Source organism: Carassius gibelio, chromosome B18 (genome assembly GCF_023724105.1).
Source record: "Carassius gibelio isolate Cgi1373 ecotype wild population from Czech Republic chromosome B18, carGib1.2-hapl.c, whole genome shotgun sequence".
NCBI lineage: Eukaryota > Metazoa > Chordata > Actinopteri > Cypriniformes > Cyprinidae > Carassius > Carassius gibelio.
Window position 1 is genome coordinate 22,096,165 of NC_068413.1, and position 26,069 is coordinate 22,122,233.

At 36.2% G+C, this 26,069-nt stretch overlaps 1 protein-coding gene across 2 annotated transcripts in view; it reads left to right on the plus strand.

Annotated features, from left to right (window-relative positions):
• The window catches only part of LOC127977144 (contactin-5), a 288,917-nt gene extending 265,277 nt beyond the window's left edge, over nucleotides 1-23,640 (plus strand). For both annotated transcript variants that reach the window (XM_052581846.1, XM_052581848.1), the window contains exons 19-24: nucleotides 11,275-11,509; nucleotides 13,430-13,539; nucleotides 15,585-15,771; nucleotides 16,120-16,232; nucleotides 16,323-16,491; nucleotides 22,706-23,640. In XM_052581846.1, coding sequence (XP_052437806.1) covers nucleotides 11,275-11,509; nucleotides 13,430-13,539; nucleotides 15,585-15,771; nucleotides 16,120-16,232; nucleotides 16,323-16,491; nucleotides 22,706-22,809 — 918 coding nt within the window. In that variant the 3' untranslated portion in view covers nucleotides 22,810-23,640. The remainder of the gene's footprint in view (nucleotides 1-11,274; nucleotides 11,510-13,429; nucleotides 13,540-15,584; nucleotides 15,772-16,119; nucleotides 16,233-16,322; nucleotides 16,492-22,705) is intronic.
• Nucleotides 23,641-26,069: the final 2,429 nt, after the last annotated feature.

The following is a 26,069-nucleotide window of genomic DNA, read 5'->3' on the forward strand; positions in this document are numbered from 1 at the left end:
TTTGGTCGACCTAGTACAGGAGCAGTGAAGCAATGGAATTGGAAGTCATTGGCTACCAGTAACTTTTTGATTACCAACCTTCTTCAAAAGTATACTTCTGCATTATTAAGCTCTTAAACCTAAGTATAATATTGTAAAGTGTATTATTTACATAGAACTCTTTTTAAAAGTTTGCTAAAATATACTTCTTTTTCACAAAGGACTATCAAGTAGTAAAATAGTACTGTTGCCTTATCTCACTTCATTCGTTTACATGCAAAATGAAAATACGTATTCTTGCGCAGTGCCAGGTTTGATGTCACTGACACCAAAACACAACTCAAATGTTTTGTAATCTAATTTGACACACCACTCATTTTCCAATATGTGGAATGGAGAATGAAATTTGAGAGCTCAAGCATAATGAATGGCTTCAGAAGACAAATATCACACAGGTCATATGCTGTTGAATATAATGAATATACTGTTAGAATATTTTTCCTTTTTGAAGCTTGATGGTTGTGGTCAATGCCTTTTATTATTTATAAAATATAAATAATGTTTGTCAAATGAGAGAGACATTCAATCTTCAAAGCGCTTGGATGTTTTTTTGAAATTCTGTTTGTTATCTGGAATTTTTAACCCTGCGGCAACATCTAGTCACTTTTTCTGTTCTGTGTAAAGAGAATACTAGCATGCTAATGAATAGAATCACCTTTGGTTTTGTGCACTGCTGTGAGGGGCGATATTGTGCACATAAACACACACACACAAAAAAAAAAAGTGGTTTCCAGATGAAGCCAGTTAAACCTGCGATTAACTGGGGAATTGAGGAACAGATGTACGCTGAAGTGACGATATTCTTGCAGTTATTAAATACTCAGGCCCCGACTGTCACCAGGCAAATAACTTTCATATTAGCAGAACTGTACCTTAGTGAGAAATTAAATACGATAAGGCTCATTCCAGATGCAATGGAATATTTTTACCGTGATGACTTTCTGAGTTTATAACCCCTTGAGGAGGTTATCACTGTAACTACAGAATAATCAGAGTTTTAATTTTGCTTTGGCAATGACAGTTCAATTATAAGCCCCTCATCGCATTCACAACATGCAGAATGTGTCTATACATTTTAACGGTTTTTAGATGTTGCTTAGAGCTCTGAACACTTTGTGAGTATAGTGTTTGCCTGTTTTAAACACACGGGAGATTTCTCAAGCGTTAATTATTTGCTATGTCACTTTAAGGGACGTACAAGCAAGTATCCTGACAGGAGCTTCAGGTGCTATTTTGAGACACATAGTACATCATATTAAATTACATATCATTTAGCAGACGCTTTTAAACCAAAACGATTTGCAACGCATTAATTGGACTGTCCCCCCGGAGCCCGAGTGCTTTGCTCAAGGACATAATGGTGACTGAGCAGCTTTATGAATTTAATAATACTTCAGTTACCAAGTCTCCCATACCTGGAATATAACCTTTTCTAGCACAGACACTTTACATTAACAATTAGAGTGCCACCATACTTAAACCGGTCAGTACTAACAAACACTAACAAGACCTGTTGACAATGTATGTTACTTCATCTCATTTACACAACATTAAACTCTAAATGCAGGTAAATATTTGCACTGGGAAATATATGAAACAATTTTTTATTTAGTTTTATTGGCCGGAAACTTGATGAATTCTAACAGCACATGGTTGTGAGAAAACAATATGGTTTAATGCTGTTATCAAATCACAAAGGCTGCAATGTAGTGATACGTGTTGTTTTAAAAGTGAGTATTGGCCACTATTTTCAGTGTCTTGGAGCAACTCGGTTTGTTGGAAATGTTGTGACTGGATCCCCGCAGGCGTTGTGAGTTTGGGTCCATTATAGCAAGCATTTTAAAAAATGCAACATGTTCCAACCATCTTCTCAAATGTTTCATGACAAATGTTCATAAATCTGTGGTCAACAAAAGAGAAGCTTTAAGGTCTACTTGCAGTTGTCTGACAAAATAAAAACTATGTTTTAATGTTTGAAATAGAAAGTAAAACGGCCATTAAAATGAGTATTGTCATTTTACTGTCATATTTATTTATTGTGTTTAATAATTATAATGTTTTTTTTTTTTTTTTTTTACAATACAATGGTATAGTTGCTTCGTGCCCTTTCTTGAGATGGTAAAAGGCCCATTCATATTGGGCACCACTCCTCCTATGTATCCTCGGATACCTATCTAAACAGGGTATTGCTACTTGAGAACTTTTGAGACAGCTCTTTCAGCAAGCTTATGCGTAAGCTAGCGGTAGCCCCTGTGTGAGAGGCAAGACTTGGTAGAAAATGCTAGGTTCTTAGCCGTATCCCTTTAAAGGAATCTTTCCTGATTCCAAGCCTTCAGCTCTACCCCAGGCCGAGGCCCTGACAGTTAAGTTGGCTATGTAGCTTAGGCCTTTGGCTGTAAGGGGTACTGTCACAGACAGCCATCTAAACGTCCCAGGGGCAACTCCCGTGGAAATGGAGTTGGTACTTAGTGCTCGCCATGATTCTGGCCTGCACTCCCCTCAGCATGGCGGCATGGGTATACAGTTCCCAATAGCAACAAGTTGGTGTTTTTTCAATGTATGCTTCAGACACGGGTCACAACGAGGTGTTCCCCAAAGCAACCCCTAGAGGACGCAGTATTTCATTCCCTACTCAGGGAACCATGGTTACATTCACAACCTGAGACATTTCACCTAATCGCATGTTAATCTTGAGTACCTATGGGGTAGTACTGCATCCTTCATATCTCCAAAAAGTCTTTAGTTTTATCATATTTATAAAAGAAAAATACAGCTTTCCGACTCTCTCCGGAAAAAGCCGAGCTCCTGCAGGCGTGCCGTCACTGAAATGACGAGAAAACACAAATGCACTTGCTACACTCCATTGCTACCCCGGAAAAACAAAAACACTGTCCGTGTGACGCTGGGCTCTTTGGGATGCTGAACACAGTAAACTTTCCCTCACATCCAAAAACGCATTTATTTGGAGACATTCTCAAACAAATCCTGTGAAGCGCTGCAGACGATTTCCAGATGAAGCGTGTAGATGTGCGCGGTCTTGCTCTCCTCTGGTCAACGTGTGCATTGGCGCGCTTTTCCGAGAGAAATGCTCATATAAGGACTTCCACCATCGTCTACGTCATTAGATCCACGATCGAGAAAAAAAACAGGCGAAAGTTGTACCAGCCTGGAAGTAAGATTTTCAGCATAGAAATTCTGTCATACGTCCAAATTATTTATTTTTTTTAATTTTGGCCATGTTTAGCATGAGAATCCATCTCTTTAACACTGTGAACAACTCTGAATACATGAAACACCATTGTAGCCCCCTTTAAAGTATTGGTTGGCTGTATTAACTATCTTGAAAACATTTGAGAGTTTTATGCACATTGTTTTGAGAAAAAGATTTGCATGATTTGTAATTTTGTATAAAATGAATGGAAATGTACAATCGTTTAGGACAAAGTATTCAGATCACTGTGTTAACTGTTTTGAGAACAGTGACCTGAGTTTGGAGACGCGTCAAATCGATTGAGAAAAACTGCAATATTACAATAAATACAACTAGAAAATCAACTATAACATAGGTCTTCAACCCTGTTCCTGGGGACCCACTGTCCTTCAAATGTTGTTTCCAACCTGCTTCAGCACACATGGCCTGTGACTTTTCAAGTGATCTTGAAGACCTTGATTAGCTGATTCAGTTGCGTTTGATTAGGGTTGGAGCTGAACTCTGCAGAACAGTGGGTACCCAGGAGCAGGTTTGAAGACCTATGAACTAGAAAATTGTTTTATATTCAAATCACAGTGACAAACAGCAGAATTTAACCTAATATTTCGCTATTAAAAAGTAAGCATTTATTTCTGAGGATGCATTTTTCTGTGAAACATTTATTTTTGATTCCTCACGCAACCAAATCCAAACTCAATTGAATCAAACTTCTCAATGCGACACATGAGATTGAATATTGCCTCATTACTGTGCTTCAGCACAAATTAAATGATATGCATTTTATAAACAAACTGGCCATTTTAAGAGGGAGTTTGGGTTAATTGTTATAAAACGTTTATTTGTCTCTGGATGATACTGTCTTCATATAGAGTCACTTGAACTCTTACAAGTGTTATTCTTGACAACTGGGAGAACAGAAAAGGCTTGATTATGATAATTCATGCAGGATTTAAGTCATATTATGCTGAATAGGAAATTCAAGAGCCACGGCTGTTAGTAAACAATCCCAGAAAACAGATTTTTTTGAATGTAGCTTCCCTAATATTGTGGACAACGTTAATGTCTTCTTCTCTGGCACAGTCCCATTTAGCTCTATTTTAGCTCCACCCTGTTTGTCTAGGTCCCGATTAACCACTTTAGAACCACTGAATTGGCTCTGCATCTCCAATCAATACATGTGGATATGAGAAGATGCAGTGCTGCTTTGGCTTTCAGGGCACGTGAACTGGCTGCTGCACTGCCTCTCCAATCATCTCTGGGTGGTTGTGGAAGACCAAGGCGCCTGGGCCGAGAGCTGCTTATTAAACAGGATAAATGACTAAACAGCTCGCCCCGTCTGCTCATTAGTGTCTGCAGAGAAAGAAAAAGTATTACGGGCACCAGGAGCAATGAACTGGACTATTACAGTTGCCCTACTTCCTATTCGATGCCTGCCGCAGCATGCCGCGCGTGCCGATATCAGACCGCCAGCAGACCTCATTTGCGCTGTGGGTGCCACTCCTTCGCCCAACAGCCTTTTTAGATGCATGTTCCACTTCATTTTGTAGCAGAACTGATTTTTTCTTTTTTTAAATGGCCATTTATTCGTCGCCCCATGCAGAAAGGCTCAGCCAGCACCGATAATGTTGGTTCAAAGATTGTTAATTCAATTGCTAGAAACACTAGAGTGAGTTAATTACACTGCTTTGGCACTAAAAGTGTGTGCTGAAGTATTTAGAGTGAAGGTACAGTCTATTTTCTCCCATCGTCTGTCTGTATCTTATTTTGGGTGCTGCCGCCAAGGGACGTGATAATTTCAGAAGTGGTGGAAATCAGTCAAAATTTGGCGTGACGGACGGATTCCCTGCCAAAAAGAAAGGAGAGTACAGGTGTTTGTCAATTATTAAAATTGCCCAAGATTTAATTCTGCCGGCTTACATTTTAATTAAATTTCTATCTCCCTTAATAGATTCTATTAAATGCCTAGCAGGTGTTGCAGACAGGCTCTGATATCTCCCCCTCAGAAAAACACAGAGCAAGTGTCAAACCTCTTTTGAGAGAAGCAGCAAGGAAATTTGTTAGCAGCTGGACAGGCATAATCAACTTATATGACCTTACAGAACAAGTATAATTTAGGTGGTTTTGTCTAGTCAAATGGTTAAAAAAAAATAAAATAAATAAAAACACTTGAGAATATGCACCCTAATGAGCAAATGGTCTGCTAGAGAGTAGAGATGTAAGGAGAAGTGTTTTATAATTGCATGGTAATAATGCCAAGTGTGTGTAAGTGAAATCTTAAAGAATTCATTATTTGCTTACCTTAATTTTTAACTCCCAGAATGGCGAAAAAGTAATCAGTACTACAATATTGTTGTGTCTCATGGTACTATACTTGCTAAGGTATCATGACATTAAATAATATATTCAAAACAGTATGATTCCTTTGTTATTGTGGATGTGTCTTTTTTGCTGTTTTTATTGCTATAATAGATTATAATATTATTACAATTTATTATTCTAAATTATTACAATTTTATTCAATATTAGTATACTTACTAAAGATATATAATTCTTATTCATGATTATTCAGGATAAATCTAGGATTTATTCACTTCACACAGCATTGCAATGCAGTTTTCACAGGAACTGAATGGAGAATTTTTTAAGCCCAAACTTACATTTGCAGTTTAACTTCATTAATAAAATTGAGCATTATTAATGATCTCAAATCTATCTAACTTATCACAGGAGATGCTTGTGCTTGTAGCTTTCGTGACTCAGAATTTAGAGATGCATCAGACAGATGTTTTTGGCTGTTGTTTGACTTCATGAATCAAATGAGAAGGAGCTGATCTTTGGATTCCCATTTTGTTTCATTCTGAGTCACTCCCCTTACGAAAATAAAAGTTTAATCAAGTGTGCTATTAGTAAACTTATTTTAAATGAAAAAATAGGAAAGTATAATTTCAGTCTACTTTTAATGCACTTCTCAAAAATGTGCTTTATGTACTTCTCAGAAATATACTTAAAACTACAAGTATACTTAGAAAAAGTCTTAAGATAGTTGAGCTATACTTGTGCTCTGAGAATCCATGTTTTCATTGTTATACAGTAGGGGGTTATACAGTTTGGTATTGATCCCAAACCATGTAAATAAAAGGCCAGTATCACTGATATCGATATCGGTGATACAGATACTGATATCGATACTGATGCTTTTTCCTTTTAAATAATTAAGAATGACTAGTGTTGATATGACTAAAATATTACATCACCTTACTTCACATAATTTCTATGGATATCCTTTGCCTTTCTAAAAGGATTTTGCACGCAGAGGAGCCCAGAATATGAAAGCAATTTTTGAAGTGTCATGTTATGCATTTTTTTTTCTTTTTTTTTTTTTTTACGTAGTTTAATGGTTGAAGACAGTGATACTGAATAAAAAGGCCAAATTCTGTAAATTTAATGGTCTGGCTTCTATTCTCATCTGCTTTCAGCAATTTTTAGCTGTACAAAACAGTTTGTTTTGCTGATTGATGTTGCAAACCAGTGTTTGTTACTATTTCTTGTTATTTTCTTACATATTATTTTAATTTATTGTCTTCTAAACACACAGGGTGGATAACACAAACAATTCTACTGTTTATTGCACATTACCGATGTGACGTCAAGAGTGACAGACTGAAATGGAACGTCTCGGTTAAATATGTAACCCTCATTCCCTAAAGGAAGAAACAGAGACGTCACGTCCCATCACCACAGCTACTGTACCACCGCTGACCGGCCAAGTCACCGGCTCGGCTCCTGGGTGAAAACCTGAGTGTGTGTTGCTCCAGCTGCCTAGTTATACTCGCACTGCAATCAGCAGCAGCTGGATGCAATGATCACATGCCTATGTGCATTAGCTCATTTAGTGTACACTCGAAGTGGATTGGTCTCTCGGTCATTACTAACATGAGCTCTCTGTTACCTCCTTCAGGGAACAAGGGTAACATGCGTAATCTGAGTGGTTTTAGAATAGTAAAATACTAAACTATATTGTGCAGCCAATGTGCGGAATTTACAACGTATTTTAAAGTTGTGTTGAAGCGGAAATATTTTCAGCAAATATATTAATTTATTTATTTATTATTATTTTTATTTTTTTCTTACAAAATGTATGGACTGCTTTTATTTAAATTAAAACATTTGTGTGTAATGTCAAAGACTGGTTGACAGGGAAAAGGTGCATGATGATAATGAATAAAATATTGGTACTCTGTATTTTAAAAAGTGAAGTGTAGAAGGACTTCAAGCTAGAGCAGAGCATTAGCAGCGGTGATTTCCAGAGACAGCCATTATACCGCAGATTAATTTATATTTGATGCGTTATTCACAATGTCGTCACCTGTGCAGTTTATTTACTCGAGGGCCTGAACCAAGCACTTTGAAAAGACATTGACATGGTTCACAGAACAACGGCGAGCTGTGGCTGTATGAGTCTTGGATGTGTTGGATTAGCACATCTTTAATTGATGTGTTCAGGCTCACCATCAAAGCGCTTGACATTCACAAGTGATGTGTTTCATTACAAGTGAAAATCTCCCCGATTCATTTGGGACTCTCTGACATTTTGATGTAATTCAGTGCCATTTAGTGTTGCTTCTTTCTCTGAACCAACATAACAAAGGATGTCTTTTAACTGGAAAAATATGGAGATTTAAATTATTTATTGGATACATGTTTAAAGCGTCTGTGTGGATTTTTGTGTGCTTTTGAAGCTGTATGGTTGGGGGAGTGAAGAGCTTTGTGGCTCAGCCAAATATTGGGCATGTTGTAAAATTAGCTTGTGTTGTAAACTGCCACATAAAAGGCATTGAGTAGTTAGAGGGCCCTATTTACACCTGGCGCAATGCAGGCGCAATTTCAGCCCGATCATTTTTACCTTAAAGTTTATCAAGTCAGCATGCCACTTGAAATCCATGTAACATTTCTGAATGAAACACACTGTTAAATAAAGGTTATTTATTGGCATCTATATCACGAATTAACAGCAATATATGATCATCCACCATATCTGATCATATCAAACGATATGTAAACACTTAACACTTGTTACTAAGGCAGCTTCTGATGCATTTGTATTACAACCTTTGTTATCTGTCCCACAGTGGAAAACACACCATGGGATGGAATGGAACGTTTTTGCAATGAGAATGATTCAACCTGGTGGTGAAAAAGCAGTTATATATATATATATATATATATATATATATATATATATATATATATATATATATATATATATATATATTAGTTTTGTTCTTGTGTGTTAAGCAATATGATTTAACTTCTGCTTATTATGTTTAATGAGATCTATATATTTTTGATCAATACTTATGATGCTTGTGATTCTTCAAAAGAATTGATTAAGCCACTCAATTCATACACTGAAAACCCTAATAAGTTGACTGAACTAAATTTATTGAGTAAACTTGTTGCCTCAATTTAATTGAGTAATGGAGTCTCCCAAAACTTACATATTTAAGTTTATTTAACTTGACGGTTTTGTAGACTACCTAAATCACTCAGAGGTTTTAATGTTGATACATGATTCATTTGAAGTCACCATTGTGGTGGAAAGTGTTTGGTTTAGTTGGGATCTTGGTCCAGTTACTTCTTGTGTTAATTTGTCTCTTGCTGCTGTATTGGTGTATTTTAAAACGCTGTTTTGTGGTGAAAAAAGACTAATTTTAATGAGCTCAGGTGTTATCTGATGTCTTTTGTTGATGAGAAAGTCATCACATAATACGTATTTGAGATCATAAAATAAGTTTTGTTTGATATTTTGAACAGGCACCAAGAGCAGAATATTTATTTTGAAGATGGACGAAATGAATGTGTTTGAAATAATTTGAGTAAAAGAATCAATCGAGTACTCACACACACACAGACTTCTAGATTTAGCATATGCATCACAACAACGGTGACAAACAGAAGAGCTCCATAGCACAAACTCCTCCTTATTTTCCAGCCTTTTTTTGTTCTGATTGTCACCATTGATGTGATGCATATCCAAAATCTTGATGTCTGTTTGTGACGACATGATCAGTTTTCTAAAAGTAAGTACATTATTTTAATCTACAAAGTTTATATCCATAAAAGTATATCCATAGTTGCAGCAATACATTTTATTTTACTATAATTTGTCACCATTACAAGCAAGATATGTGTATGTTAGATCTCAACTCTCTTTGCCACAGTAACAGTGTTTTACAACACACAAGTTACAGCAGCAAGAGACAAGCTAACACCAACAAAGAGCTGATAACACCTGAGCTCTTTTAAACTTTTTCTTTCTTCGCCACAAAAACAGCATTTTAAAATACACTCTTACAGCAGCATGAGACAAGCTAACATAAGAAGTATCTGGACCAAGATCCCAACTAAACCAAACTCTTTCCACCACAATGGTGACTTCAAATGAATCAAGTATGAACATTTAAACCTCTGTTAATTCTCAATAAGAGCTTCTCTAGATTTCTGACAGAAATAAAGTCAAAGAACCTTGTAAGGAGGATATGTGAACGTCTATATCGGACGTACAGAAGACATAAAAAACATTTTTAAAAAGACGTCATAAAAACATTCTCTCCTCAGTGGACGTCTTTTCAATGTCTGCAAAGACATAAAAATACTTTTTTTTTTTTACAGTGCAGTATAGGGTTTACTGTATTTTCATAAATATTGTGACATTTTGTCAAAAGATCAAAGTTTAAATATGCTGTTATTTGTTTTACTTCAGTGTGCTGTCAAAAATAAGAACATAATTTTCAGTTACAGTAAATTTACATGTTGAGTTAACTTAAATTATATAAGTACACTTGAAATTAGTACCAAGTTAAGTGAACATAATCGTTTAAGTACATTAAATAAGCATCAAGTTTGGTGAACTGAGTGATTTAAGTACAATCTACAAAACCGTCAAGTTAAATAAACTTAAATATGTAAGTTTTGGGAGACTCCATTACTCAATTAAATTGAGGCAACGAGTTTACTCAATCAATTTAGTTCATTCAACTTATTAGGGTTTTCGGTCTAATGAGTTAAGCTGTAACTTTAGCTGCCATGTTCTTTCTCTCAAAGGACAACGATTGGGCCACTTCATCAAATACTTAAGTTGTCGTTTCAATAATCATCTCAAAATCCAGTACCGCAAGGATTTAAATTAACTCATATTTTAGTCAACATTACTTCATTTTTTTAAGTCAAGGCAACATTAGGGTTTACAGTGATAGTTATTAGCATCAGTTTTCATTAAAATATCTTCATTCTTTATGAATGAAAGTGTTGTGGGTTTGAAATGACATAAAGGTGAATAATTAATGACAGCATTTTCATTTTGGTTGAACTTTTCCTTTAAGGATGCTCAGTTTTGATTCTATGTTGACTTAAATAATAATAAAATAATACTGATTCTGATACTTTAAAATCTCAAAGGATTATGAGTGTAAAAGTTAAAAATGTTCAGATTTCTGCAAAGCACTGCAATGTTGACTCTATAACATAATATGCTTTAACATTCATTGGGTACATGATTGTATTTTAAACTTGAATTTAGTTGCATTTTATTTATTTTTAACTAGCACCAGCAGAGATAGCTAAAATGATGCAAAATGTTCTTCAGATGTCAGCATTTAAGCTGACCTGAATATAGCACAAAAAAAAAAAATCGCATTACACAGGAACCACGAGTTGTGCCGGAGTCAAATAATTGGCCAGACTACATCTTCAGGGCTGATAATTCTCAAGCAAAAGTCTTCATAAATTACCTGCTGCACGGCCGTTTACCCTTCCCTCATTTCTCCGAGCTCAGCTGGCTGCGTGTTATTAGGATCCTTTTCCAATTTCCGATCCTGTTGAAGAGAAATGTGTTTTACCTCAAGCAAGCTCGGATATTTTGAGCGATATTTTAAGAATTAGTGTAAACAGTGTGACTTTTAAACATTATCTGCCTGGAAATGAAACCAGAGGTCATGATAATTAGTTTCGTTTTTCGTCCTCAGCCCGTCTCTGAAGAATTCCAAAATGGAGAAGGTTTTGGCTACATTGTGGCATTCCGAGCCAACGGCACACGTGGGTGGAAAGAGAAGATGGTGACCTCGGCAGACTCCACCACCTATAAATACAGAGACGAGACCTTCCCCCCTCTCACACCGTTTGAGGTGCGGGTGGGGGTGTACAACAACAAAGGAGACGGGCCCTTCAGCGAGGTGGTTACTGTGTTCTCAGCAGAGGGAGGTGAGGGTCAGATGTGTTCTTGCTCTGATTGATGGGATTTATTGCTAGTTTATATAACGTCAATAACACGCGGCTCAATGTTATAGTCAGAGTTTTTCAAACTTTGAAGTACATCACACATCAGCTAAACCAGCGCTGTGGATGGATGTTCTTTTGATATACAGGTACTACAGTACAAAAGTCAAAATCCAACTGTCAAAAGACATTACACAGAATGAGAACATTATACACCTCTGCAAAAAGAAATAAAGTTTAATACAATTATATGTGATTTTTTTTGAGAATAGTTATTATGGAAATAAAAAGAGTAAAAGAATATACTTAAGTGTGAACTAAATATAATGTTTCTAGTTATCTGAACACGTATTATATTAAAAATTTATATTAAATGCAATTAGTTGGACTTTAGAGGGATTTTTTTGGCCTGCATATGAAGGAATTGAGTGCTCTTTTATATGTAATTTCACAGTTAAAATTTAGAAAATGTGTTATAGTGTAAACTGATATACAGTTTAATTAGTTGAACATTATAATGCTTTTTTGGCCCATGTAAGTATGAATTAAAGACATTTTTATATGTGATTTCACTGTTATTTATAGTTAACCGAAAATGTAGAAAATATGTTTGGGTTTATTTTTATACTAAATGCAATTAGTTACATTAAAGTTGGCTACTAATATTGGCTGTTACTGGCCAATACTCAGCATTTATAATAAACTAAAACTTTAATATAGAATAATAAAGTATTTCATAATGTTATTTAATTATTTATTATTATGGTTGCACTTTATTTTACAGTACGTGTACTAAAATGTACTTATAGTGTACTTACAGTGTATATATCTAAGAAAGTTCTGATAACACAAGATAACTACATGGGGTAGGGTTAGGTTTAGGGGTAGGTTCAGGGTTAGTACCTAGTTATTACATAGTTATTGTAATTACTATAATAAGTACATAGTATGTACATAAGGGACAGGACTGTAAAATAAAGGGCTACCATTATTATTATTTAAAACTAAATGATAAATACTGGAATAGTATCTCTTGTGAAACTTGAATATCATGTATTTCAATATATACTCGTAATAATATCAAATAACATTCTTACAGTTCAAATTATTATCCAGTATTTTACATGTGCTGTGGTAAGTACACAAAGCAAAGTAATCATGTTAAAACATGACAAAAAAATTAATAAAACAATAACTTAAAATGTACTTTGTAATAATGTCAAATTAAAAGTTTATTTTAAAATGCACTTATTAAATGTACTTAGGTTTGTTTATAAAGAGCCATGAAAGTGTACTTTCGTTAACTACACTTAAGTGGCTTTACTTTAATTAATATTATGTTGTTGTTGTTATTATTTTATTTTATTTTTTTAAGATTTGAATTACACTACAAGTGCCCATTTAATACACATGAGCACAATTCATTAACACAAGTCTATGCATTACAATATTGATTTCATGATTAACAAAGTCACTTTTCATGAAAGTGACTGTTTCATAAAATGACATTAGATGGTGACAAGGGGCTTTCAAGCTCAGAGCTCAATTATAATAAAAGTTGTCTGTATGATGTGTGCATTTATTTTTTATTTTTTTTGATCAACCATTGAAATGATGAAGAGGACCAAACGGTTTCAGTGTGTGATCACACTGTGTCAGGCTGATTTTATGGTTACCGTGCGAGCTGCGTTTGCTGTGACTGCTGCTAATATGATGGATGTTCTGTGTCCCTGTCACCTCTCAGTCTCAAAGTGTTTCTCTCAGCGGGATTCTCCCTCACAATCACAGAGCTTCACAACTTTGTACCAAACTCGTATCCCAAGCAGGCTTTTAGAGCGTATGACTGGTGAAGTGCTTTATGTGTTATTTGCTGTGAAATCTGATGTGTACTGTTTTTAAATGCAGAGCCCAGGGAACCTCCTTCAGAAGTGCAGGCGTTTGCCATCTCCTCTTCCGAAATTAAAGTGATGTGGAAGCCGCCCAATCCTGGCCCTGGAAGACCCCAAGGATATGAGGTAAGAGACGGGGAAATTAATAGATAAATGGTTTTGTGCCAAGGCCTAGTGAGCCTCCAACCTAGCCAGAATCATGTGTAAGAAACAGCAAGAGAAATATGAATTGTGCAAATACTTTTAATTCATGCAATATTGAAAAATACACAATACACTAGCACTCAAAAGTATAGGGTTGGTAAGTTTTTTGTTGTTATTGTTGTTGCTTATTTATTTATTTATGAAGTCTCTTATACTCTGGTGCATTTGTTTGATCAAAAATAAAGGAAATCACTGATATTGTTAAATGTTATTAACACTTAAAATTAATCTTTTCTATTTCAGTATATTTCAAAATCTATTTAATACACTGTATATTAAATAATTTTATGTACTTTCAGCAGCTATTACTCCAGTCTTCAGTGTCGCATGATCCTTCAGAAATCATTCTATGCTGATTTAGCGCTTGAGAAACATTTCTTATTATTATCAATTTTGACAATGTTAACAGTTTTGTGGAAACATGATAACATTTATTTTTTTATTTTATTTTTTTGCAGGATTATTTGATATATTTAAAGCTTAAAATATCAGAATTTATTTTAAAGAAATGTTTTTAACAAAAAAAAGGAAGAAAGTATTTTATTTTACTTTTGATCAATTAAACACATCCTTAATGGGGGAAAAAAAAGTTAATTTATTTTAAATAATGACCAAACTTGTGTGGTACCATGGTTGTTATATTTAATTAAAACTAAGTTATATTTAATTAAAACTTAAACTATAATTAATTAATTAAGCGTATTGCTAAGGCAACATTTCTAATTTCAATTGAGTTTAACAATGTACTAAAATAACAAACTACAACTGAGTTTAACAATGTACTAAAATAACAAACTACAACTGAAATAAAAATGTATAAAAAACTATATGCACATTAAAGAAACATATATACATATATATATATATATATATATATATATATATATATATATATATATATATATACATACATACATACATACATACATATATACATATATATATATATATATATATATATATATATATTTCACAGCAAAATTATTAAAGCTTTAATCAAAATCAGCATGGAACATTTGAAAATAAAAACTGATTCAGAATATTAATAAAAACTTTAATAGTATCTCAGTGATACTAAAATAACACAGTGAAGTACAGTGTAATAAAAAAATTACCAGCAAACACTAACATTCTCTATTCTCTCTCTTCTATTAACTTGTTTTATTTTATTTATTATAAAAAAATAAAAAACTTAATACATGAACTACATAAACATCCAAGACAAAAACAGCATATTATTATTTTTTATTTTATTTATTTATTTATTTTTTGCTGGTTTTGAATGCTCCTGATGTCCTTTAGTCGCTTTAGTTAAAAGCATCTGCTAAATTACTAACTCTAAATGTAAAAACAAACCATGTTTCTCAATACAACAAATGTGTGTGCTATGTTATGTTAAGGCCATTCAAATATAATTCAGCATTTTTGCTAAATTTCGTTTAGCAAAATGCTCACAGTATACTGCAAAGTTCAAGTCTCCTGAGGAGCAGCGTTTGCATCACTATCGATGTCTACTCAGAAGGTCTCAAACCATCACTTATGAAGTTCTGTGATGGTTAGAGCTGTCTGAGAAGGCATTTGCTTTTTACTGCTAGGCAGCTCTTTAGGTTTTGAAAAAGAGGCACATATTTGATCGTGAACCCTTTATTTTCTTCATCATTTCCATGACTATTATGCTTTCTGAATGAAGAAAATTATTCTCTGCAGTGAAACTACACAGTTGTGTCCACCAGTGAGAAAGATTATCGAATTTCATCACAGGGAGATATTATTACATGCTTGCCTATTAAGCTCTCCATGCAAAATGTATGATGGTTGTTTAAACCAAATGATACAATATCACATGACATCGGCAACTCTCACTTTGTCATTTACTGAGGCAACTCAGTCTCATTTTCTTTATCACAACACAAACGCTTGAATTAATGAAAGGAAGAAAGTTAGACAGATTGTCTTGTTGGGAACAGGTGAGCTCCTGGAAGGACATGGAGCAAGAGGAGATGGGGAAGAAGAAGAGGACAGTGGGGAATGAGACCACCATGCAGCTGACAGGGCTGGATGGAAACACGCAGTATCTGATCTCTGTGAAGGGATTCAACAGCGTCGGTCAAGGACCAGCCAGCTCACCCATCAAAATTAGTACTAAGAAAAATGGTGAGTTCCCTTAAAACAACTTCTTAGGCTGCATTAAAAACTATAAAATTCACAGTGACAAATAAGACTGTCCAAGACATGAATGAGTTAATTCTGGCTATCTATTAAAGCTTTCATGGTTGCAGATTCCCCCAGAACATATAACTGCATATTATACATCAAATACAGTTTCTGTAATGTTTGTTGCTTCGTTGACCGGTTCACACGCTGTGACATGAATAGAAATAGGTTTTGAGAAGAGGTTAATTTGTCTTGTCAATTAATGTGATCATTGCTCATTACAGACCATTTTAAAATAGTTTTTTTTTTTTTTCATCTTTCTGTTTGGTTATCTGTCTCTCTTTTCAGCCCCAAGTCTACCCCCAGGCAACCTGATGTGGATTCAGGAGGGGAACAATGTTTCTCTATCCTGGGATCCGGTGAAAGCAAGGGACAATGAGTCAGAAGTCATTGGGTACAAGGTAAGTATCGCACAGATTCCGTGGGTGTAAAGTAAAACAAAATGTCACTGCATGTGTTCATTTTTTATTTTATTTTATTTTTCATTGCAGGTATTATTGCGTCAAGAGGGACGGGGCCACAGCCAAGTCATGAAGACTCCAAACTCAGCCGTGGTCCTGACGCTACCTGAGGGGGGCACATACATCATCGAGGTGCGCGCAGTCAGTGAAGGAGGTGAAGGAGCCGCCAGCACTCAGGTCAGAGTGCTCACCTCCTCAGGTAAGCGTTCACTGTGTTGTTTTTCAGATTTGAAGATGTGTACATTTGGCAGTAGGCTTGACGGTTTAATTCCTCTTTAATTACCTTCCCTCTGCACACCTACACAGCCAATTACATTTTCCTCCACTCTCAAAATGAATTACAAATATTAAGTTTAACATCATTATACTACCCGGACTAGTGGGATACTTTAGAGCATATACTATTAAATTAATTTTCGGTTACTTATTGCCAATACCTGTATTTTCTTTCTGCTATGTCAGGCATAATTATAGTGCTAGCAGAATAGCTCTGTATGGCCTTTTACTTTCTGCATTGCATTCAGCTCAAACCTCTTCAAAGTTGCTCAGACTCCTTTCAAACATTGTTTTGTGGAGAATTTCAGCCTTAAGCCACTTTCAAAATGGCAAAGATTACTGAGTCTGTTGTTGCTAGTAGCTGATACTAAATCCTCATACACTGAAGTATTTATTTGAAAACTACATTGATGTCGGCGTGTGCACATTTTCAGTCACATTCTATTTATTTTTAGTTTGTAAACACCAATAACCCTGAAAGATTAAATATTAATGTTTGCTTTGGTTTGAATTAAGGTTTGAATATTTAAAATATGCCACCAGTGGTATTTTAAAAAAACTGAGATACTATTTAGTATAGTTATACTTGGTTTAGTATAGTTTTTATTAAATTCTTAATCTTATTTTTTTTTTATTATTTATTTATTTATTTTTTATAAAGGTTTAGTCATTTTGTGTTTTGAATCATAGATTCAGTTCCCGCTGCGTAGCTATGATACAATGGGAACGCCCTCTGGTTGTGCCGATTCTCTGAAGCCCGTATATAATCATGGCATTTTATTCAATGCTCTTACATCACCATCCTTACACTGGCAAATGCACCATCTGTTCCACATTTCTCTGCCTTCACAAAAACGCCATTTTAGCTCTTCTGTTGCAGCTTTTCTGGCCGGATGTTTTTTCATTGAGCTTTCTTCATTTGCATCAATAGTGGAACACTGTTCTCCTTGCGGTGTAAGAGAAACAGGTCAGTTTAGCTCAAAAGGGAATCATTTAAGATTTTAAAGGGAATTTGAACAGAATCACTGTTTCACGGCTGATCACTGAGACGCCCTGCGATTCAGTGAACTAGCCGTTTAACATCAAATCTGCGCTGGATACTAATATCCAAAGTATAGTGAAAACACTACCAATTAGCACAGTAAAAAGATCGGCAGTTTAAGACATTAACTTTCAATATGAATAAGGCTTCATTAGATAAATCTAAGACAAACTAATCTAACATATAAACACACGCACTCACACATTCATACAAGTTGCAGGAAGATAGAAAGTTAGGGAAGAATGAGTTAAAGAGAATGAAAATTTTAAGTCCCAAGTTTACAGCAATACGTGAAATTTCATAGACATGAACAGTCATTAATCACTTAATTAACCCTCGCATTGAGTTCCTCAATGAGGTTAAAATTATATTAGATACACCAGTACAAATGTCTGGAGGTACTACTTGCATCTCCTTTGTAAAGTTGTCGTTGAAAGGGGGTTTCCCGATGTCGCTGATTGGCTGGAAGTTCAGTAGTCGTTGAAGTGACATCTTGGGAAACCCGTGGTTGGGCGTTGGCTAAAGACCCGTTGTTGTGTGGGCTGGTTGAAGTTGAACAAGCACTCGAGGTCAGACTCGGATACACAGCGTTACAAAACTTAACTCAGAACACGAAACTCTCAAACGGAAAAGAAAAGAAGTAAAGTTTGACGAGACTAAGTGATGTTTCTTCTTACGTGGCTGCAGGCGTGCAGGCCGAAGCATGACTCAAAGCATGGCTAGAAGCAAAAGCTAGGAAGCAAACGCTAGGAAGCAAAGCTACAAGCTAAAATCTAAAAGCAAACATGACTAACAGCAAAAGCTAAGAAGTAAAGCTAAAAGCTAAAAGCAGGCATGACTAATAGCAAGAGCTAAAAAGCTAAATTTTATAGTGTCCTAGGTATTTAAACTGGCCAGTTGGCCACCCCTCAAATGTTGTCTTAACCAATCAGATATTGTCTTGGCTCAGGGGTGTCATAAATCATATGTTATCTTATCAAGCACGTGGTCCGAATTTTCCCACTCTTGCAGGGTCTAATTTTGGACATGATTCCTATAACAAGAATATGATACATTTGACAAATAACTGATGGTCAGGACTGTTTCAAGCAAGCAGATTCAAGCACAAACATACCAAATATGATTATGAATCCTTAAGCTATCCCATAGTTATTAAAAGACATACACAATAAGTGATTATAAACATGATAGTCAAATGAGTGGGATACAAATAAATGAATATGGAGTGTAGCGATGGACTGATATTTATTCATAAGTCTTTCTGAGTTCATTAAAACACAGTTTCTGTACCATTCTCTAAAATAAGGATATTCCTTGGAGACCAGAGGTTAAGAGGTCCCCTTAGGAATTTCAGTCTGGTTCTACTAGGTGGGGGGAGGGGTGGGAGGTGGTGGGTTCAATCCAAGGATCTTGTGTCTCATGGGTTTACATGTGATGTCTGGCGTTACATCTCAAATACTTGCCCCAAATTTGACAATCTCTTCTCCAAATTGAAATTAGCAATATTTGTTCTAATGGTGTTAATGTTTCTGACTTGTGGCACTAGGACTGATTTATGACCTCCTGTTGCATTCCTGAGGAATTTGGCTCATGTTTCAACCACAGTCCTGATCGACTCTTTAAGTCGTCCGGTTCGTGTCAGATACACTACAGCGGTTAATTGCATGGAATTCTGTCACTGCCAGCCGTCAACTGCTGTGTTGTTGCATCATTGCAAGTAATGACCCACACGATAAGTTTTTTAAGTGTTTGGCGTTTTTCTCACATGATTATTTATGCTGTAGCCCATAGGTGTGCAAATCGATTTCTTTTGGGCTAGAGAATGTTTTGTACACTCCGGCCTCACAGCCCATTTCAGTGTGCTATAATCTTTCGGTCGCACTCTCTTTCGATATGGGGGGCGGGAGACGCACCAGGCTGTATTCCCTTACCACCTATTTCTTTGTCACCTGCTGTTCAGGTGATAGGAGACACATTCAAATCTCTCCCAGAGCCAGCAGACCATGTACCAGTCACAGAGCAGGCCTTCACATTGTGGGCTTCAGAAGCTCTCCTTCGCAGTAGATGATGATGTTATCCCCTCTGGACTATCTTGGCACCCCACCCAAGTATGTCCTGTAGACTGCAACACCCTACTTCTTCTATCACAATTCTTCACAAATGGAAGTGTCTATAATGGGGTATCACCTTGGGTTCTCCGTACATTTCAGTTTGGTTACATATTTCACTTTTGGTTCCACACCCAATCGTTTTTCCCCGCTTTGACTATAGTAAGCAGCGTCTCAGAGGTTTCTGTGCTACAGCAGAAACTATCTTCCCTCCTCCACAAGGGTGTGATAAAGGAGGATCCTCCAGCGGTCAAGATGTTGGCGATGAAGGCTATTATGTCACATAATTTGTGCAGGAGAGTGGTTTGTCACTGTTGACCTTTTTATATATATTCAGGTCGCTCTGTGACACAGAAAGTTCCTTAGGTTTGCCTTTGGGGGAAAGGCTTACCAGTACAAGGTTCTCCCCTTAGGCCTGGCACTGGCACCAAGGATATTCACAAAGGCATGGATGCTGCTCTGGCCCTGTTGAGGCTCAAGGGGATCCACATACTCAATTAAATCGACGACTGGTTCATTTTAGCCCACCCCAGGGAATAAGTGAGTTACCACTGGGATGTAATAATAAGAATGCCATAAAGTAATGTTCTGACACCCTAACAACATACTGATTTCTTAAGGGGGTTCACTTGGATTCCATTCAGATGCAGGCCCATCTAGTTCCTTGCCAGATTCCCAGCCTCAACATATGCTTGGCCTGCTTCAAGCTATGCCATCATGTTTCTGTGAGCACTTCTTGACCTCAGAATGAAAGCCTAAATGAATGTTCTGTCCCTATCAGAGCTGTCTTTCTGGCACTGATGCACTTTCTCCCCTCACTCAGTTTGTGTCACATGATTGTCAGGATGGATACTATGGTGGTAGTATCTCATTTAAAACACCAAGGGTGTTCATGGTCGTGAACCCTGGACTGGCATGCACATCTTCTTTTTCTTCAAGCCCAAGCCAGTCTCCTCTCCTTGAGAGCGCTTCATGACCCGAGATGATGATTCTCTGTTGAGTCAGAAGCTCAGATTGGGGCAATAGATGCTAAACCACCAAACAGTAGCCCAAATTTAGGACTTGTTCAGCAAGGCAGAGTCATCTCAGTGCATGCTATGGTTATCCCTAGCACCTCTGGGCATAGATGCATTCACTCACCTGTGGCTCGTATCCCAGTTCTGGCCATCCCAGACATGGTTCTTGGAGCTGACTTCTCTTCTGGATCGCCCTCCGTTGGAGATTCAAATCAGATAATATCTGAGATCTAGAAGCTGTGGGTATTGCCCATCAAATGCCACCAGCTTTGACTTCTAGTCTTCTTACAGATGTTCAGGAGACCATTGCTAGTGCCAGAGCCCTTTCCACAAAGAAGCTGTATTACTCCAAGTGTAAAGTTTTTGAAGTTTAGTTCATGTGGTGGACCCAGTCAGCATGTGTAGCAGCATGGATGGTCCTCTCCGCACACTTTTATCAAGTTCTATCATTTGGACATTCTTGACATGGATCCTGGTTCCTGGTACTCTGGTTCCAGCTGTGGTTACTATCTGATTCATCATCAAGCCAGATGGCATGTTTTAGCTTGGCATGTTTGGTTTATTATTCCCATTGCATTATAGCTGTGCAGCATCGATTGAACCTATGAAAGTTAACATCTCTGGTTACTTGCGTAACCCATGTTCTCTGAGTAGGGTATGAGATGCTGCATCTGCTGCCAAGCTCCTCGTGTTGTCGACAAGAGGCCTCTTTCGGGTGAGGAATATGAGGAGCAAATGGCACCTTTGGCAGTATAAGGATGGCAGTGTAAGAACACAGAGGTGGCGCCCGCACCATCAGCCAATGAATTTGTTCGATCTCTATATTTTTATTTTTATCATAGTAAATCAAGTGAAACTTAATGAAAAGATAAATGTTTGGCAACTACATGATATAATTTTTTAAAATAATTTAAAGTTGCATTTCAGTTTGCATTTATAAATAAATAAATAAAATGAAAATAGTTAAATGCCAAGATGTATCATGACACTCTAGATGGTGCAGGCTGATGGGTTTTTACCTAAACTGATGATATTCATAGTGTTAAATGACTTGGTAAAAGCTGATTGGTCCATGTTGCTTATGCCACCAATGAGGTTACTGCTTTACATTTATTTGGCTTGTTAACATTTACTTGATAATTATTATTGATCACTTAGCTTATGTTTATATATATATATATATATATATATATATATATATATATATATGCTATTTGTGCAGCAGTTGTATGTCTTAAATACACAGAGCACCGTATTGGTGTAGATTAACTTGTATGTACTGTCAGTAGCTGTAGGGAACTTACTTCTGCCAGTACATACAAGTTAATCTACAACTACAGCAATAACCAACAGTAGAAGCAATTCAGCAGCAGCAGCATAGCAGATCTATTCCAACGAGACCAAATACATTTACATTGTCATATCCATTACCATGGTAAAATATCCAGAGAGTTGCAATGATAGAACTACAATAATCCCATTTGCCACATTGGAATTTTTAAGGGGACATTCAGGGGTCTGTGTGTTCATGAAGCATGGAAATCATATAAATTAAAAATCTATAAATAAAAAATAATGAAATACGATTAAATAATCAAAAGGATTTTTTACTTAATAAATAGCTTCTTTTATCTGGATGTTTATCTAGGTTACAGGGGTTTCTCTGATCTAGCTAAAAGTGTTTGCATATTTTCATATGATGAAGACCAACCTAAGCAGACAACTTGGTCAGGCTGGGTGACTAACTTAAGCTAGAACCCGTAAACTACCCTTTTTAAATTGCATTTGGTTGTTTTGTTAAGAAACAACTAATTTCACAAAAATAAGTTTATTAGGTCTCATCTATACAAAAAAACTGTTCTCATGGGCAACCTGAACAGATGTTATAATACATACAGTACATATCTCAAGATTCAAGATTAATTTTTTGTCCCTGTGTAAATTTATCTTTGTCAAATTTCTCTCTTTCAGGAGTGCGTGCAAAGAGTGGACAGCTCTCTGTCAAGAATCTGCCTCCAGGCTTGGCATGGACTGCTCTTCTCCTGTCATTAATGGTGCCTTCTTTTCCCTTGTGAGGCTACTGGGTACTGTTCCTTTAAACCATCCCTCCTCCTTCCTTCTGAAGACCACTCCCAGTCACCCCTGTATGAAGGGGATGGGCTCTCCCTCCACACAGACTGCCTGCTTTGGTCTGTACCATCAGCAGGACCTAAGGGCCAACCAAAGGGAAGCGCTTCTTTTCCAAGCATCAAGAAATGGCTCCAAAATCCAGACTCCATTGTTTTGTTTATTTTCTGGCCATATTTGTTTCCAGATTTCTGTTTGGGATATCATTGTAGTATTGTGCTGTACAAAGTGTGGAGACAGTTGTTTAAAATCTCCACGAAGCTGTAAGAGACATTTTTTAGGGACTGCCTTCCGGAACTGCTCTCCAAGGCTCTGCTGAGGCCGCCCACTGCTCTGTGCCGCTGTGGCTTCCCTTGTTACATTACTGCATCCATTTGACCCTTTGGCTGCCTGACAAGCAAACGCAGAGTAAGCTCAGTAGAAATAAGTGCATTGTTTTCTTATTCACAAGTGAAGAGTGTGGAGACAACAAAGTAAAAAAACAAAAATCCTTTTTATAGTGCTGAAAATCTTACTATTTCCAGACTTGCTTTTTGTACATTGTGTTACCTTTAGAGAAACAAAAAAAATGTGGAACTGTGGTGTGTTTCGGTCGGCTGCGTCTCAGTTTTTGAACTTGTTTTCATTTTTGTTATGTTCGGTGGGTATTGAGAACTAGCAAGGTTGCTGGGCAACAGGGGGACTGATGGACGAACCAGAGGTAAAGAGTTTGGACTCCACTTGTCGTGCCCAAACATTTCTGTAGACAAAGACCAAGGCTGATCAGTAACAGTTGAAATAAATGTGATGTATATTTTTAAAAGGCCTCCAGTGTGTGTGTTCTAGGTGACGAGGTGTGGTGGAAGGTCTCGTAAATTGATTATGAAAGAGTCACTGTCTAAGCAAAGTTTGTTGGACATAGAATTGAGTTTTAAGAAAATTATTGTCTCAAGAATGATTTTCTTCCCAGAATTCGATGGTACGTAACTAGATAATTGACTCAAAGTCCATCTTTACACCTGCTGTTAAAAGGTTAGTTCACCCGAAAATGAAAATGTTGGTTTAAAGAAAATGCACTTTATGTGACTTATTTTGGACTGTTGAAACAGACACCTGCCAGGTGCCATTAGAAAGCTTTGAAGAGCAAGCAGTCCGACAATTTCTGATACAACTCCAACTCTATTCGTCTGAAAGAAGAAAGTCATTGAGGGTGAGAATTTTCATTTCTGGGTGAACTAACCCTTTAACATGCATTTGCAGTGAGTGGATCACACGTGACCAGATTAAGGGAATAGTCCACCCATAAATGAAAATTATCTTAAAATTTACTCACCCTCAAGCAATCCAAAATGTAGATTTGGATAAATGTTTGTGAATGGTTGCCATCAGAAAGAGAGTCAACCAGCTAATCCAAACATTACAATAATCCACAAATAATCCATGCATTCCTGTAAAGTCTTGTGTAGTCAAAAGCTGCATGTTTGCAAGAAACAACTTCATCTTTAAGGTGTTTTAATGTTTAGCCATTAATTCTGGACAAATTACCAATCCCCAGTTGTCCTCTTGCATCAAAATCATCCATCATATTTATTTAGAACTGTTTAAGTCTGTTTTTGCTTATAAACAGTGCTTGATCTGTGCATAGTTCTCCCCTGATTCGGACAAAGTGCCTTTTTACACAATATTATGGCTTATAGACAACGGTTTGAAGTTAAAAACATCTTTATTATTATTGTTGGTCTGGAGTCATTATTGTGATATTTTTACCTGAACGCTCATTCTGACGGCACCCATTCACTACAGATAATTAATTGGTGAGCTATGAAAGCTATGAAATGGATTCTGACCACAGTAATATATATATATACAACGCGAGACTATTATCGGACGATAAAAAAAATATCGCCGTTAATCTATTCTCAAAGTTGGGTTGGGAGCTGGGTCTATACTAAGCAAGCTATGATGACTTTCACCTTGATATTTTATATAACCGACTGGTTGAGGCCAGCCTAACGGAACCGAGCTCTCTTCTGCGAAGTTCTCCTCAAAGTCCCTCCTGCACCGGAACGATGTTTTGATCAAAACACTTGAACATCGAATTTGCTTATTTTTGCTCTAGTGCCATCAAATACATACGAAATATGTCAAAAATATCCACCTTGGAAATTATGCTCGAAAAAACAGTCAGTTATTTCGTAAGTGAAAGTAAACAGTTGAGAAAAAAAATGGGATGTGTATTATATTGGATGCGTTCATCGTCTCTTAAAGTGACCACGCCTAATTTAGCTACTGGCTGCTGTAATGTTAATCCAAGAAAATGAAAATGAAAATCACTCACTGCTCTTGACTACTTTGTAGTTTTAACAGTCAAACCAAAAATTATTCAGACACCAGATATATATATATATATATATATATATATATATATATATATATATATATATATATATATAGCAAAACTGTAATAATGTGAGAAATGTTGAAGGTGTCTGAATAAATGTAGGTTTTATTGTATATTTAATTTTTACATCGAAGACTATCCAGTGCTTTTTTACATTTAATTATTTAGTTTCTGTACCTTGACACCTACAAACTTGAAAAAACCTTAAACATTGTGTAAATAGCACAAATAAATAAAAATAAACGAACATACAAATTAGACAATTTCAAACAGGGCCCACTGGTACAAGCCTTCACCAGGTCCCCGCTTGTGCAATGTGGAATAAGTTTACAGCTTTTTCAAGCAGTTTGTGATGCATTTTGGAAACAGGAGATGTACATTTCTAATGCACCATCTAGCTTGATAAACCCCTTCTCAAAGACTTACTGTTTGCCAATTTTATTTTGGTAACACACATATTCTGAATGCCGTCGAATGAGCCATTTTAATCTAGATTAATCTAGATTAATTTCAAGATCACAGTGAGATTAATCTAGATTAAAAAAATTTATCTATGCCCAACCTCTAATATATATATATATATATATATATATATATAGTATAGTACAGAACAAAAGTTTGGACACACCTTCTCATTCAAAGAGTTTTCTTTATTTTCATGACTATGAAAATTGTAGATTCACACTGAAGGCATCACAACTATGAATTAACACAGGTGGAATTATATATGGAATTACATACATAACAAAAAAGTGTGAAACCATAGAAAATATGTCATATTCTAGGTTCTTCAAAGTAGCCACCTTTTGCTTTGATTACTGCTTTGCA